Consider the following 16,057-nt stretch of genomic DNA (forward strand, 5'->3'; position numbering starts at 1 on the left):
GGTTTATGAAGGAAGAAAATGATGTATTTATCAGGGAAATATCAAAATAGTTGCCCTAAATCACATAATGATTAGTTATGCTGTTTAAAGAACGCACAGCTGAGATATGGGTCACATTGAACTTCCCCGTAGACGCAGAAGAGAAAAATGAGGGGTTAAGATTAGATTAAAGTGGTCGGTTGTCCTCAATCATTCCTTCAAGATGCTCTAAATGGATGCAATGTTGTTTGGTGGCCAACGTGGACGCAAGAGGGCGTAAAATGCCCAGTAACGTTTCTCAGGCTGATACCTCCGGAAATCACGTGTGCAGATTCCAGCCTCAATCCACCTGCGAGAGCGCGCCCCTGAATTTCTGATGCTGCGCGAGACCAGTGGAAAGAAGGCGAACACAACGTTAGAAGTCGGAGGGAAAAGTTATTTTTCTACAAATATTGGTTATTTAATTGAGACTTAAAAGCACAGGAATGGATTTTAGGACTTGCTGTCTCTGGTTCATTCACGTAATTCTTCTCGCAGGTAAGTTTTAAAGTGTTTATTTTCTGAGAGCTGTTAAAACGCCGCTGGTACGAACTAACGTTAGCACTATGGTAACGTTACCATTCTCAGAAGTTTAAAAATCTAACAAAATATTGAACTTTCTTTTTAAAACATTATTTTATGTAGCTTTTGTTTGGTTTACTTACCGTGATAAACTTTGAACTATAGCAGATACGTCGAAGTGTCCAACAGTGTCGTGCTTTAAAAGTTTCGGTCGAAGATAAAAATGTTTGATGGGAAATCTAAACAGCTACTGAATCTGAAATCTGATGTTTAAAACGTGATTTTCAACAAAGAAACGAAGTTAAATACATGAATATTAAGTAGCTAAATAAAAGTAGCATACATGTCATTCTGTAAAAATGTGGTGTTTAATAATTAACTAACACCGGGAAGATTACAGGCTTTAAAGAGGTTAGCGTATCTTAAACGTTTTAATGTCTTTGTATAATAATGAAATATTATATTAAATTGTAATATTGTGAAAATGCGTTTGTACGTTTCCTTTTGAGAATTGTTGATTTGGGAAATGTATCCGTCTACCATTCGTAAAATGCGAGCTTGGTGAATTTCTGTAGTTTTGTACGTAGAAGAGACTTGATAATACCACACTTGGCTGTTTTTTAATGAGAATCCTTTTCCGAGCTCCTATTAATCATATTTGCTTGTTATTTCAGTAAGTTTTCTAGACTAAGTGGGACCATTAATAAATAATTGATTTGAATAATTACTCAGTTATTACTTTACATTGTTAGTTGTCAGTTAAGAAAATAGGCTACACGTCTTATAACCTTCGCAAGAGGGGATCCTTCGGCCAGCCATCTGGCAATAGAAACACCACTTGTAACCCCCCTGTCATTTTAAAGAAAGACCACTCTGTATGTCTGAAGTGAGGTAGCTTATTATCCAGTCTTATTATCCAGATATTCACCAATCCCTTGCCCGAAAAAAGACATGCAGACGAACACTGGGGGGTTTCGAGCTTATGGGGGTGGGGAAGGAAACACTGGTTTCATCTCCAGTTAAAATGGATTACGAGAGAGGCCCCTGTTGTCTCTTTCTAGGGCACTGACCGGTGGGTTGTTTGTAGGTGCTAGTAGTCCGGCAATTGACATATATTTATTAATAGGAAACGGGAAAGGATAACATAAGCATTACACATCAGCCACTCACACTCCTTACTTCTCTTGAAGCGACATACTGATGTTATGAGTGTATAGCTGTTGTTAAAGGGCACCATTAAAGATTGTGTATCGGTTAGGCAGAAACTAAAACTAAAGATAAAGTGACATGGATAGGCCACTGGTTGGACTTCCCATGCCTCTGGTTACTGATAAACTAGAGTCTGACTATAATGAGCTTTGTTCCCAGACTGCTTTTGTTTACGCACATATCATGGAATGTGTACACGCATGGTTTCATTGTTTATTTCAGCACTAATGCATAATAATAGTGCTTTTCCAATTACCTTAGTTAGGAGAAATTCGGGTGCATGTTTTGTATGTTTTGTGACATGTATTTCTCTATAATGATAGCCTGGCACAACCTGCATTCTTCTTGGGTAGGAATATAATTTTGGTCTTGCTATAAGGCTATTTCACATTTGTTCAAACACAATTTAAATGATTCTTATTAAGGGGTAGTGGTACGCGGAGTGTTAAGAATGCTGTTTTTCGCAAATAGTCTCTTATGTGCTTTTATAACAAGACAAAGATGCTACATAGATTGTTAGAACAGTGTGGTTTTAATTTCACATATTGCTAGCATTGTCTGAATGAGCAATCAACCCTTGCACACTAAAAAAACTCAAATTTGTTTGTGGTAAAAATAGATTTCGAATAAAATTCAAAAACTGCCCACAGGCTTTTTTCAGGTTTTAGACAACCTGATGTATTCACTGTCCAGTCCTGTTGTCTGTGATGTATTTTCTGTTCTGTCGTATAATCCCTGGTGTCCATTAAAGACATATTCGCAATAATACCCTCCATAGACTCTGACAACCCTGTCCCTTCACTTAGACATTAGGCAGATGCTGTCAGACATCTCTGGTCAGTCAGCACATTTATTTTGGTCCTGTGTTCACGTATGTGTGTGAGCCCATTCATGTCCTGCCTGTGTTTTAGTATGCACTCCACTCCTCAATATTATTTGCTTCCCCTTTCAAAAGTTTGACTTGCACTTGTTTTCAAAAGCCATTAAGAACCCTGCAGGACCTTCCCATTCACAAGTGATGGAGTTTAGTGTCTTGTTTTGTCTCTGTTAAGGTCAGTATGCTGGTCTGAAAAACCTCCTCAACCCAAGAGGTTCCGCTAGACTTTTTCACTGTCAGTCATTTTGAAGGAGAGGCTCGTAAAAAATCCGCCATAATCTATTTTTACCTTTTTAATATGGAGCAAGGTGATATTACGTCCCAATTAGCATGTTTGTGACTTCACCGTGATGTACATCCGTACTTTGAATTTACGGTATTTTAATACCCAATAAAGCAGAAGTCGTTTACATATTTGATGTTTCAATTGTCAGACATAAAATACTTATTATAGACAAATGTTCGTGTCCAGTCAGTAACAATAACAGGTGATTGTCTTGTACACGCTGTAATAATTCATTTACTTACAAGTAACTTTAAGCTGCTGTGAGGTTATGAAATGAGAAGACGCAGAGAACTTTTTTTCTACTCACTTAAAGTTAAGATTTATCCAAAATAAGGCTAGTCGATATCGCTCTCTGAAGGAAAAAAGTCTGTAAACAAGCACTGCACCACTGGTGCGCGCCTGTGTGTGTATGATAGCACGCGACGAGGGGTTCTTATTAAATGACAGATGCACACTTTGCAGAATCAGATCCAGAAACAACGAACAACGTTAGAGATCGATGTGTTCTTATAAAATTTGTGAAAAGATTTTCAGTTCGCTTTGAAACTACGGCGAAACAAATTAGGTGCGTTTATGAGTAATGACTGGGAAACGTACACGTCCCTTCGCGTCCCTAGGATCAGGTTCTGAAGAAAATAAATGATTACGTTTACATTTAGGCATTTGGCAGACGCTTTTATCCAAAGCGACTTAGATTGCTTTAATACAGTTTACATAGGTATTTGTAATCCCCTGAGATCGAACCCACAACCTTGCGTCGTTAACGCAATGCTCTTACCACTGAGCTACAGGATGCTACCGACTCGACAAAAAGGGGAATTATAAACTGCCCTCATTGAAATCAGTCAAAACGATGAACAGCCTTTTTTCCGTCACTGGTCTAAAAATCTGTCAATGATGAAGAATGTTGAAGAATGAAACGTGACCGCTGCTCAACCCTGAGTAGGCCTGTGATGTAGTTACCTGCTAAGCTTACCTAGTCTGTAGACTGTACTTGGAGACCGTTGCTAAGAGACCTTTGGCACACAGCTACGTGGGTCCTTGGAACGTGATTGTAGAGGAACACATTTTCAAGTGTTTTTTTCATAGCACAATTGTTTGGCTAATCTGGATAGACCTAATGCAATAACAAAATTATTTAAATATTCATGACGTGAATTGTCAAGGGAGGAAAGTGGAGTTGTTGTTGTACATCAATATATATTTTTTTTTATCATTTTAAATCACATTTTCATTGTATCACTCTCAACATTTAGCTGGAAACGCAATGTCATGAGCAGTGTAGAGGTATCAACAGAGAGTCTTGGTTCATGTTACACTCCAACAGAATGGTTTATTTATAAAAGAGGGCTTCAACATTATGGTTTTATAGTCATTTTTTCCTTGCAGTGACAGGCTTGAAAGTTTGAAGAACTTATTCCCCTATCCAAGCTAATTACCTTGCTTTCAAATAGAGCAGAAATTGTTTGACATGTTAGCGAGGGAGAGAAAGATAGATGAGAAAGTAAGCTGGGAGGCATGCTGTGAGGCAATGAGATATTTATTTGAAATACCCAGAGATTTTTCTTTGTCTAATCTACAGAGAGACAAGCTGCTGAGTTATGGCCTCAGGCCAACAAAGACTTTACTCTTGTTCTGCCGCGGTGCTGTCTTATCAAACCAGGATAACCTTTCTAAATGAAAACTTAATATCTACAGCCTCACCTGTAACTCAAAGCTTCATCTCGCTCTCTGTGTACCTTGTTTTTTGTTCTCTCAACAGAGCGCTCCCTCTGGTACTGTCCTTCTGAATAAAGGACTGCGCTCTAGGATAGGATCACAGTCTAAGCAAGCACCTGTGTTTGTGTATGTGGCTGATATATGCCCTTCATCTAACAGAGGGGACAAGCTATCAGTATGAATATTCAGGCCTGTGCCTCCTAAATATTTTAGCATGCATGACTCGTACCTTAGACTCCAGGCGACGCCTATTCCCATTACTTTACAACCTTCTGGTCTCGAGTGCCAAGCCATACCTCTCTCACTCTCTGGCATTCCCTTCTTTTCAATTTGAAGTGTAAGTGGGCCATTAAGGCGGGCCGATCACGTTCCATTAGACCTGGTGATAATGATAAATAACCAAGGTTGTAACGTTTTTTCTCTGTCGCTCCAAATTCAATTGGACACTTACTGTGCATGCTGGGAACATCACTCAAACGTGCTGATATGGACAACTTTTCAACAAAAAGGAGGAGGAAGGGAGTAGAAACGGAGATCTGGAGCAAAGGGAGCAGGGGTTAAGTCATGGATGAGTAAATGAGTAGGGGTTTAGGAGAAAGGCATGATTATTGTAAGACCATCATGTGAGACGAGAAGAGGAAATTAAACGAGGAAAAGAAAGGAAAGAAAATTGAATTATAAACCAGCAGGATTTGGCAGGGTTATTTATGAAAGGTTGGTAGGATTTTTTAGGGATGTGTGAATCACTGTTAAGCTCAGAAAACCATAGCCGGTTTGGGATTTACACCTCTCCTCTCTAACTGTTCTTATAAAACTTCTATAAACACAAGGTCATTGAACATCTCTTTCTCACACTCTCTTTATCCATCTCTCATCAGCTCACACAAGCCTTGTTTTTTGTAATGATAAGGTGGGCTTGTAGTGCATCCATCATTATGTCCCTTGACTCACCCCTGAGTAACCCTTGTATCCCATAATGAGTCTTAATGTAGACCGATGACTAATAAATTGTCAGCATTGTTTCAGCAGAGATATCTCCGACCTCTGCTAAACCTTTTAATACTAAGATGTAAGGATTCTTGATTTTTGTTTATTGGAACTGAATGCTGTATATGGCATTTACTGTTTGAATTTGGCAGTCGTTTCATCCATGTGTTTCATCAAGGATTGCTTAAGTGTGGTGTAAATTGTGCGGCGTTTACATTTGTAACCCACTGAGTGTCCGTGGGTTGCGTAAAGAAAGTCTTTGTGCAATGTGGAATTGAATACATGGAAAAAATATTATTGATCTTTGCATTAGGCCTTGCCGGCAGCACCTGTATTTTGTGATTTAAGATTATTATAACTGCTGTCTTGAAGCATTTGTCACTATGCTGACAGTAGTTCACTTCTGGTAATGCACCAGCTAATATAACAATTATGTTATATTAGCATTATGTAATGCTTACATCTTTCATTATAGGGAGCAGTGGAAGTAATAAGGAATTTCTTTCTCCATCTTCAGTGGCATTGACTAAACAATAAGTACACAAAAATTCAAAAAAATCGTAAATTTGGTCTGATTTAAGAAATTGTCTGAAACTCTGACTTGGCTATGGTAAAGAATTAGTACTGTAAAATTTGGTGTGCAGCACCTTAAACATGGATGCAGGAACTGCTATCTTGTGTTGACTTGATCCTCAGAGAATTTAGATAAGAATGTTTAGTTTTTTTTTGTGATATTCACATCAAAAAGTAGTCAGTCATATAGCAGTTTTTCCTAATCCAGCAATACTGTTCTGCTGTAATCCCAACTGGTAACAGGGAACTTTCCCTAAAATAAGTCTTTCACTGCTAATGCATGGTGTGGAGGCTTATGTCTGTGTCTCGTTGGGAGAGAGTGGTCAGGCTTCAGTGAGAGATAATGTATTGTCCTTAGAGACAGAGAAGTGTTTAAATTTAAGTCTGACATTGGTTTGTCTATGTGTGAATGTATAGGCTAGTTTTGGAGCAGTCATTGAGTGTGTGTGAGCCTTCACTATGCATCAGTCATATCTCAAGGGCTTTACTTCAGCAGGTGTTTTTTAGTAGTCCGAAGATTTATATCAGCAAGCACTATTCTGTGTATCTATCGGGCTCTCAGTCACATACATACTCTTCCCCCTGCTGGAAAAATAGAGCCTGGTATCAGTATGATTAAGTTTAGGTGGAGCATACAAACCAAACATTGGCACTGTACCCAAGTACTTCAGATTACCCTTTTAAAACTACCTGCATTCTCCAACTCTTAGGCAAGCTCATAAACTCAGCCTGACACTGCAGATCTTAAAACTGGCTTTCACTGCCAGACAAAAGCAAGATGTGCATTTTGGCATTCCCGTGTTGAGGAATGGGAAACATCTAGAACACTGTATTTTGTTCTTTATATAAAATTAGGTAAAAACTTTGCCACATTGTATTCAGTTAAAACCTGAAGATTTAAGATGTGGACTCTGCTGCATAACATTTGTGTTTGTGTGCAAAGGATAGAGGAAAGGTTAAGAGATTGAACAAGATCAAGAGAAAGAATACGAAAGGGAGGGTGTAAAGAAGCTGTTGCAGGAGACAATTTTAGCCTCTTTGTTTTATTGAGAAACATTAAGCATTATCTACTGGCGTTGCACAAGAGAGAAGTAAATATATTTGCACACACTGGAAAACGTGATGAAAATGAGATGTGCCCTTGCTTCATTTCAACACAGACATTCTATCTATGGCATTACCATTCTAGTCAAAACAACTCTAATTTTAAGGCAAATTGTAATCTGTTCCTGCATATGTAAATGATCCCCGTGTGCTGGAAAAATTATTTGTTTTCTTTGATAATCATTAGCATGCACAATTGCCTTGTTTATGTTCCATTTTCTCTGCATGAATGAGGATTCGTATTTCAAGCTTTACATTTAGCCTACGGGGCTGATACAAAGCAGAATCTTGTATTACAAATAGCATTTTTGGCTCTGGCGGTTCTATTAAATCAACCAAGTAGCTATCTTTTCCAAACAAATTGTGTCACTATAGCCTTAATTATAATTTCCTATGTTCTGTTTCTGGAGCTATGATTAGACACAGTGAGGTGCACAAATGTGAATTGAGTTCGAACACTTTAGAAAAGAAAGTCAAAGTGTCCAATGCATATCTTTGCAAATATTTTTTGTTTCTCCTCTCATGTGTGAAAACAAAGCATCAGCGAGCACACCTGCTAAATTTAATCTTGATCTTTGGTGTCAATTCTGAGTTGAACTCTGCGTGTGACATGACCTGTGTTTTTGTTTTCATCAGCAAAGTTTAGGAGTTAGGTTTTAAACTGAGCGCGTAATACATATGCCTGTGACGTCATCGATTTGTGGAAGTTCCGTCTTGCAGTTTACATGTAAACGAAAAAGCGGCGTTTTCAAAAAGTTGCAATTTGAGACCTGTTTTCTAAAGTTTGCGTTTTCAGTCCCCCATAACACTGTTAACGTCTAAACGAACGGACACAACGCATACATTTTTTTGCGTTTTCTGTTGAAAACAGGCTTGTGTAAACAGCCTCTAAATATTCTCTATTTTTTATATCTACTGCATCTGCTATAACATTATACTAGAAGCACATACACATTAAATTGAGAAAGAATTGAGTTTGTGTGAAAGAGACAGAGACAGAGATTTAGGGATGCAGATGCATGGAGCAAGTTAGAGATATGGATTGGAAAAGTACAATTGATTGTAGAACACATTGTTTCCTTGGAGACTGCATCTGCATATAACAGGCTCTGCTTTGTAATGTTTGAAGTGGAATCTGTGAACTAAAAAAACATGAACATGGAGCAATAATGTGAGTTCTGTATACAAAATGATACATTTAACCTACTTTAAGTTCTTTCATGTGTCTCTGTGTAAACCACTATAAACTGCAAGTGTGCGTGGTATGTGAATCATGTATAGTTTTCGCTACAAGATGTTCTTATGAAACAACGTAAAGTGTCTTATTAGATTCACAGACCCATTACAAGATGGGTTCATGAATCTCACTTTATTCTTTCAGAGAAGGTATTACTGCTTTGCCAACTGTGTACCTGTACAGCAATCTCTCTCTCCCGTTCTTCCTCCCTTTTTTCATTGTGTAATAAGATGCATTTGAATAGCACTATTAAGTCCTCCACAGATTTACTCTCTCCATGATGTGCACTCATTTGACACACAAATGCAAACAAATACTTAAAATGACCTTTTTTCAGCCACACAGATGCACTATTTGCCCTTTTAAAATTAAAAGTTTGACATTTGGCCATTTCATATGCCTTATGGTTTCTAGCGTTTATAAAGAGTTGACATTGACCTTCACACTTATGAAGAGTATTTAAAGGCTCCTGACAAATTTGAGAATTTCTCTTGTACATCCTTAAACCAACAAAGTTTCCCTCAATAAATATGTTTTTTTGTCAGAGCGTATTCTAGCAGCATGCATCTGTCCCACTTTTTGTACTGGTTAGAATATAAATACATTCGGCACCATAGAAACACCCCCACTTGCACTCCTGTTTGCAGATTCCACCTGAGCTCCACTATCAAGCTTTGTATACTGTTTGTCCTTAACGCTGCAAAATTAAATAACTGCCTTTAGGGTTTTTGGCTACAGGATCAAATCATCCGTATAAATGTCAGATTTGATTTTTGAAGACTGAATTCATCTGATAGGTTTGTCATATTTTAGTGTTCTGCATGTCATTTTTTTGCAAAGCCGTAACATCGTTCTGCTTGAGTTATTTATTCAATATGTTTTGTGGGTGGATTTCAAATGAAGATTAATATTGCTTTTTGCTCCCTTACCTATGATGGTTTAGACAGAACTCAAATGGAGATTTGCATCCCGGGCGTAGCAGAATTTTTGCACTAGATGTTAGGGCTGGGGGTAAACGATTATTTATGAAACAATTAATCTAACGATTATTTTATCGATTTGTCGACTAATTTAACGACTAATTGGACCATCAATCTAACGCTCATTTTTATGTTATTCGATTTGTAAAAACCATATTGTATCTCAAATAAATACCCCCAAAAAAACGTATAATATACTTTATTAAACCACAGTTATGCACAGCAAAAATATTCTTCTTACCCAAAATAAAATAAAATAATTTTACTGTTATACAAAATGAAAGACCAGCCTGTTTACTCTTTACAGTACCAGCATAACTCTCTTGTTCAAAAAAATATAAAGTTGTAGTGCAAAAAAAAACACTGTGCAGTGATTAACACAATATAAAATTCCTGTTATTACGTATATTTTGCGTGCATTGCATCTCTTTCTCAGGACAGGACGCCAAGGTTCTTTGCTTTGTCCTGGAAAACATGAAAGCAAAGCATATCAGAACAACAGCTAAGACTGTGGGGTATTTTAAATCTACTCTTAACCTCATTGTAGTGCTATGCTATGATTAGATTATTTGAATGCTAACGTGGCTATCTAGCAGCTGTGCAATTTGGTGTTGCTAGGCTAACCAATTAACCAACGTATCTTAGCTCTCTGTGCAGTTTGTTCGTGCTAGGTTAGTAGCTAACGTTCACGTTGGCTAACGTCAGCTACTATAGATAGCGGTGTTCTGCAGCCGTAAACTAGCTTCCATTCAAGCCAACATTTGATGATAACTAACGTTAGCTAAACACAGCGGTTTAGGCGCTAGTAGCTACCTAGCACGAACAAACTGCACATAGAGCTAAGATAGTTAGCTAGCACCACCGAAGTGTGCAGAGCTCGAACTACACTACACAAACATTTAATCAATTTAGCCAACGTTAGTACTTACTTGTTATTGTCTCCTTCAGTGACAATTGGGTGCTTCCGTTTCAGATGCTCCAACATTGCTGTTGTGCTGGCGTGGTATGCCAACTCCATTTGGCAAAGAGCGCAAATAACGACACCTTTACGTTTGGGACTAATTTTGAAGTTTTCCCTTACCCATGTTTTGGTCTCCTACGAGTGTGTGGCGAGCTGCTGCGAAGCGTCGACACAAAAATATCACGTCGACAAAATCGACTCGTCGCTGCAGCCCTACTAGATGTGTTCTAGGCTTTAGTGTCCACTCTCACCTTTAACCCTTGGTGAACATCCTAAATTCCAAGTCCATTTTTGCCACTTGAACATCGGCTCTCTATTAATTTGAGTTCCTTTCTAAAAGAGAAAGCCTGTTAACAGAGATCAGACACTTTCATTGGGATTACAGAGTTTGTCTGACCCTGACTGATCTTTAAGCTGACAGACAGCTGTCTGCCTGTTTGAACACTCCTGACTTAACCTTTTTAGATTTGAGGCCGCAAAGCTTCTTGTTTGTGTGGTACTTATGTTTGTGCATGCATGCTTATGAGCATGCATGTTGTGCAGGCTTGTTGGCTTTCAAAATTCAAATAGGCAAGTTTGCTTGTAAAGCACATCCATCAGGTGGTTTTTGTAGAAACTTGAATTTTTTAGAAATGGATTTGTTACATTAGCATAACATGCTAATTGCTTATTAGTTCAAAGAGCTTGAATTAATTTTAAGTTTTGTTGTCTCACAAAATTCTAAGCTTTGTCATACAATCTTCAACAGTAGTAGTGAAACGGATAGCGTTTTATCCGTGATCTGTACGGATCACTCTTTAAGATCGAAACGCATGCGACCCATGGATTAACCAAGTTAACTACAGTTCGGAACTGATTCCCCGTTTTTTTTTTTACGCAACTCACTCTCAATGGCTCTGGGCGGAGGTTATTCAAAAACTCCTAATAGTGACATCATATACCCAGGAATTAAGGGGCTGTGGCCTGATTCCAGCCGTTCTCTGTAGTCCTTGAAAACCTTATTCTGTTAAAGATTAGTTAAAAATGAGTCTTCTGATATTTTCAGGGTACTTTCACAGCTTTATTTTTATAAACTTCTTTAACCTCTTATATAAGCGCCCCTATTTCTGAGCATTTTATTGATAACAAAAGCAAGTTATTACAGTTATTATTATAATATATCATAATAAAACTATGATGAGCTTTTACATTAGCTGATCCGAAAAGTGATGCGATCCGTGACCCAAAATCCTTAAAATGATGAGATTTGTGATCCGTTCACCACTATTCAACATCATATTTTATCCCTGAGATCACTCGAGTCTAGCCTTATTTTAAGGGTGTGATATTTGACTGTGAAAAGGTCATGTGTGTGTTTTCTGGTCTGGTGAATGTGGCTTTGTTAAACAAGCATGTCTAGTTGTGATCTGAATGCTAGTGCTGATGTGAGCAGGCTTCCATTGCTGTACTGACCTTTTGTTGCCCTTAAAACCACCAACCAAATCAAAGGTTGTCTTATTTTTACAAAATTAATAAAAATGTTTTGTTTTATAAAGTGTTAAAATGTAACTGCTTTGGTATACCGGTATGGATTTTAAAATGGTGTGATAATCAAAATTGCTCAGAAATGGTAGAAAAACAGAAAGATGTAAGTTGTTTTATTTGTTGTGCCTGCAGGCCTTCACCTTTTGTCATTTCATTTGATGTTGAATGGTTAGCAAGATGAATTTTTCGATTTCAAAGCTGATTTAAGGGAAACTGAGTTGCAACTCTATTTGTTTGTTGCCTACTGGACGGTGAGACACACACAGGTTTGTGTACCCCTACAACATAATTGTGTTATGCATATCTAGTTTTTAAACAGACATTAGACATTCAGTGTGTTTGATGTTATGCTAAACCATATACATGCTCTTGGACAAACAAGTAATGCCATTATATTTATCTCCAAAGTGCAGGTGCACACAGACAGTCCTCACTCCACTTGTAAATGTCATTTTTATGATACCAACCCAAATAGTGATATGCCTATATCCCTTATCTTTTTTCTTTTATCACCATTGGTCAGGTAAAGCTTTTTTCTACTAACTGTCAGGTTCCATGGTCTTATCAAAAGGGATTTGTTTTGTGGGAGTGACATTAGCTTTAAGGTTTGACATTCAGAGAGAGTGGGAGAGAGGGTCTTTGCAGTTTCATCTGTCTTTTCTTGTTATTGATAGACCCTGACAGACTTGCTTGAGCCTAGGGGAACAAAACACACAGAGGTGTGCTCAACACACCTGCTGTTGTGGTGTGTAATGTGTGAAAGAAATCTCGTATTGAGACCATCTTTATTGCTACAGAGATGTGGTCCATTCGCATGATGCAGGGCTGTGTGTGATCTGATATACTGTAGTGCTTTCATCTCAGCCTGCTAGTAACTAAAATCCTATCTTTACTGCCCAGCTGTTCACCACACTTTTATACAGAGCTCCAGGATTAGCTGAAGTCTGTATTTTGAGATTTACATGCCTGTGTAATGCAAAATAAATGTTTTAGCGTACATAACAGCTAAGATAATTTGCAAAATGTAAAAAAAAAATTAGCCAATAAAACTTGTTTTCATACCAACAATCAGTTGATTTACTGGCCTTGTTGATAGATCAATTTACCAGTGCTGGACTTTCAGCTTCAGTCCAGTATTGGTAAGGGCATTGTTTGTGTGTATTCAGGCAGAGCCAATTCAGAATTGACAATGTCACTTGTCTTTTGTCAAGTGATATTGATTTACACACATTTGATCAAATTCATTGTTTGTCAGGCCCCCAGTAGTGCTGTTATTTAAATACAATATTCTGTAAGTGGAAATAAAATGCATTTTCAGCCTGGGGACTCTGGGGTGGCAGAATGGGCAAATACGCCTCTGTGAAAAAAACACAATTTGAATCTTAAACTAAACCAAACTGTCCATAATTATTTTTTCTTTACCATCTGCCTGGAAAATTATTAATATTCCTGATTCCCACAAGTTTTTGTTCACCGACTTCGGTGAGGTTTTGGTTAGTTTCATGTGTCACTGGGATCACGGTCTACAAGGATAACATTAGATATGAATTCATCATCTGCTTTAGACCACCTCTGCCATCACCTCACCCAGACTTATGCTCTTACCCCACAAAAGACATCACACTGAAGTCTGAATTGGAATGACAAAAAATCTTTTTTTTAGAATGTCACAGATTGCCTATGGCTACAAAAGTTAGCTATGTTTTGTGGGTGTTATAGAACTTTATAGATGTTTTAGTCCAATTTCCCTGGAACTTGTATAATGTTTTCTGATTTCATAAAAGCAGAAAGCATTCACTTACATCACTACATTCAGTTCAGTGAATCTGCATTCTTTTACATCGCCTAAATAGCCTAAAATAAAGATTACTGGACTGTAACTACAAGCAAAGCTGTATTTGTGCCTGCATGCATATGGCGGCATTTTGATATTTATAATTAATATATCTTTTTATATGCACACATGGCCAATTTAATTGAATATGGACATGGTTTAATAAGGTCTAATTATTTGATTACAAAAATGTATGTGCATACACAGATGTTTTTAAGTGGTGATCTGCCTCATGTTCCATTTAGGAAAGGAGCACTCCCAAAAGTTGCTGCTGTGAGTGGGAAAAAATGAATGACAGTTTTTAAATGCCCAATCATTACATAAACATCATGGGTTTCCTTTCAGGTTTCAGTCCTGGGGGCCTGCTACCTTAACACAAGCCTCACAAAGGATTTGAACTCTCATATTGGCAGCATAAATCAGTATTTAATATTTTCTATCGTGTTCATATTTTCCTTATTTCTTTCTTTCTTTCTTTTTTGTGCTCATGTGCCATTCTTACTTTGGTCAATATTCGACCTGTATTTGATGTGTTAAGTCCACTGCGATGACTGTTTTAGGCCAGTCATGTCTGTAATAAGCCAATTCTAATAACTTTGAAGAAGCCATGTTGCTGCCAAACGAGCTGGGGGGCTATAATCCTTAATTGAGCACTGAGAATGTTCGGGAATGATATTCACGCTCTTTCAGCCTGAGCCCCACCAAAACATTAAAGACAAGCATGAGAACTTTAAGCTGGTGCGTGAATGTGTGATTATGTGTGCTGGTTTTACATTAGGAGGAATCCTTGTTTGTCTAGGACCTCTCAATTTAACAGTTTTTATATGTAATGTCAGTCTCTTTCTAAGTTTCTGTGATCTTTTTTGAATTACTGATCAAAGAACATTCAGCGGTCTGGTGGTTTTATCACAGCCCGTAAAAATGAGTTTCACTTTTATCTGATCTTCATCCTCATAGAAATCTGGAAGAGCAGGTTTAAATCAAGTTTTGCAGCATCTTAATGGTTGATCTTGCCCACATGTCTCACTTACACTACAAGCTTGCCAGACTCACATATGCAATGTCACTTTAGTGTTGTGGTTCAATTTCTTACACACAGCTTGCTGTTATTTCTAAACACAGAAAAGGGCAGCAGAAAGGATCTAGAGACTGAGCAGTGATACTTAAGCTCCTTTGCGTTTTGTTTAGTTGTTGTGGGAATAGATTTGATGTGTAATGCAGACGGAAGGTCACTGGACCGGTGTATTGTGTTCCTATTGAGTGTGTCATCACTGCGTATTAGGAACTAGTATGTTTGACACAGATTAAATATGAGTGCAAATGTACTAGATTAGTGTAGTCCCCATAGACAGATTTATGGATTTAGCGGTCACCTATGTTGTTTATTTTTCTGTCATGTGATGTTTTGTCTGACATGAGCTGGCAGGGAAACGCAGTTTGGATCGCTGCAAAATAATAATGTGTTTCCAATGACCAATGGACTCAAATGTACAATTTCCCTAAAGGATTCTCTCAATCTCCAACACACAAACTAACGCACACACACACCCACAGTTTCCTTTTTTCTCTGTTAGCCCATTGTAATCTGTTATGGCTCTCACCTGGCCTACATTTCCTAATTGCTGTTTGTTTGCTTATTTATTGTATTCATAGTAGCTTTCATTCATCTTGCCTGTCAGGAAAGCAGCCATGATTTTACTGTACTGGTTGCCCCTAATTTGTTATAGGATTTGTTTAAGGGTTTAGGTTGTCCGGTGATGCTGCTACAGAGCTATCATGAGTATTTTGGGTTGCTCGTGATGTCTTTTTTGTTGTGGGGTTGGGCGATGTCTACCAAATTTGACCAAAACTATGACTATGGGAAGGTGTTGCATTGTTTGTGTTTGGGGGAGGGAGCTGGGAAAAATGGAAATGTTTCTGCATTCATTAACATGTCTGATTCTGGGGTTAGGGAGCAGAGAGGAAAGGTCACTAACTCTTTGTCTGAAGGGCAGAAAAAGGAGCGGAGGAGGGTGATGATGATCAGCAGATGCTGAGAGAAACGAAAGTGGTGGCTCATTGGCTTATAAGATAAATGCCAGAAGAATAAACATCCTTTATATTATTTAAGCATGGGGAGAAGTCGACAGGGGGCTGATTAAAGAATCGCACAGATTCTCATCTCTGATAAGAGATCTGATAGCTGTTCTCCAGACGCTGCTGGGCACTGACCTCTATCTCTGTTCC

General features: G+C 38.0%; 1 protein-coding gene across 1 annotated transcript in view; it reads left to right on the forward strand.

Annotated features, from left to right (window-relative positions):
• Nucleotides 1-345: 345 nt before the first annotated feature.
• Nucleotides 346-16,057, forward strand: part of cxadr (CXADR Ig-like cell adhesion molecule) — a 34,325-nt gene continuing 18,613 nt past the window's right edge. Inside the window, exon 1 of the mRNA XM_056737190.1 lies at nt 346-516. Coding sequence (XP_056593168.1) covers nt 465-516 — 52 coding nt within the window. The 5' untranslated portion in view covers nt 346-464. The remainder of the gene's footprint in view (nt 517-16,057) is intronic.

The sequence above is a fragment of the Triplophysa dalaica genome, chromosome 22 (genome assembly GCF_015846415.1).
Source record: "Triplophysa dalaica isolate WHDGS20190420 chromosome 22, ASM1584641v1, whole genome shotgun sequence".
In the NCBI taxonomy this organism is placed as follows: Eukaryota; Metazoa; Chordata; class Actinopteri; order Cypriniformes; family Nemacheilidae; genus Triplophysa; species Triplophysa dalaica.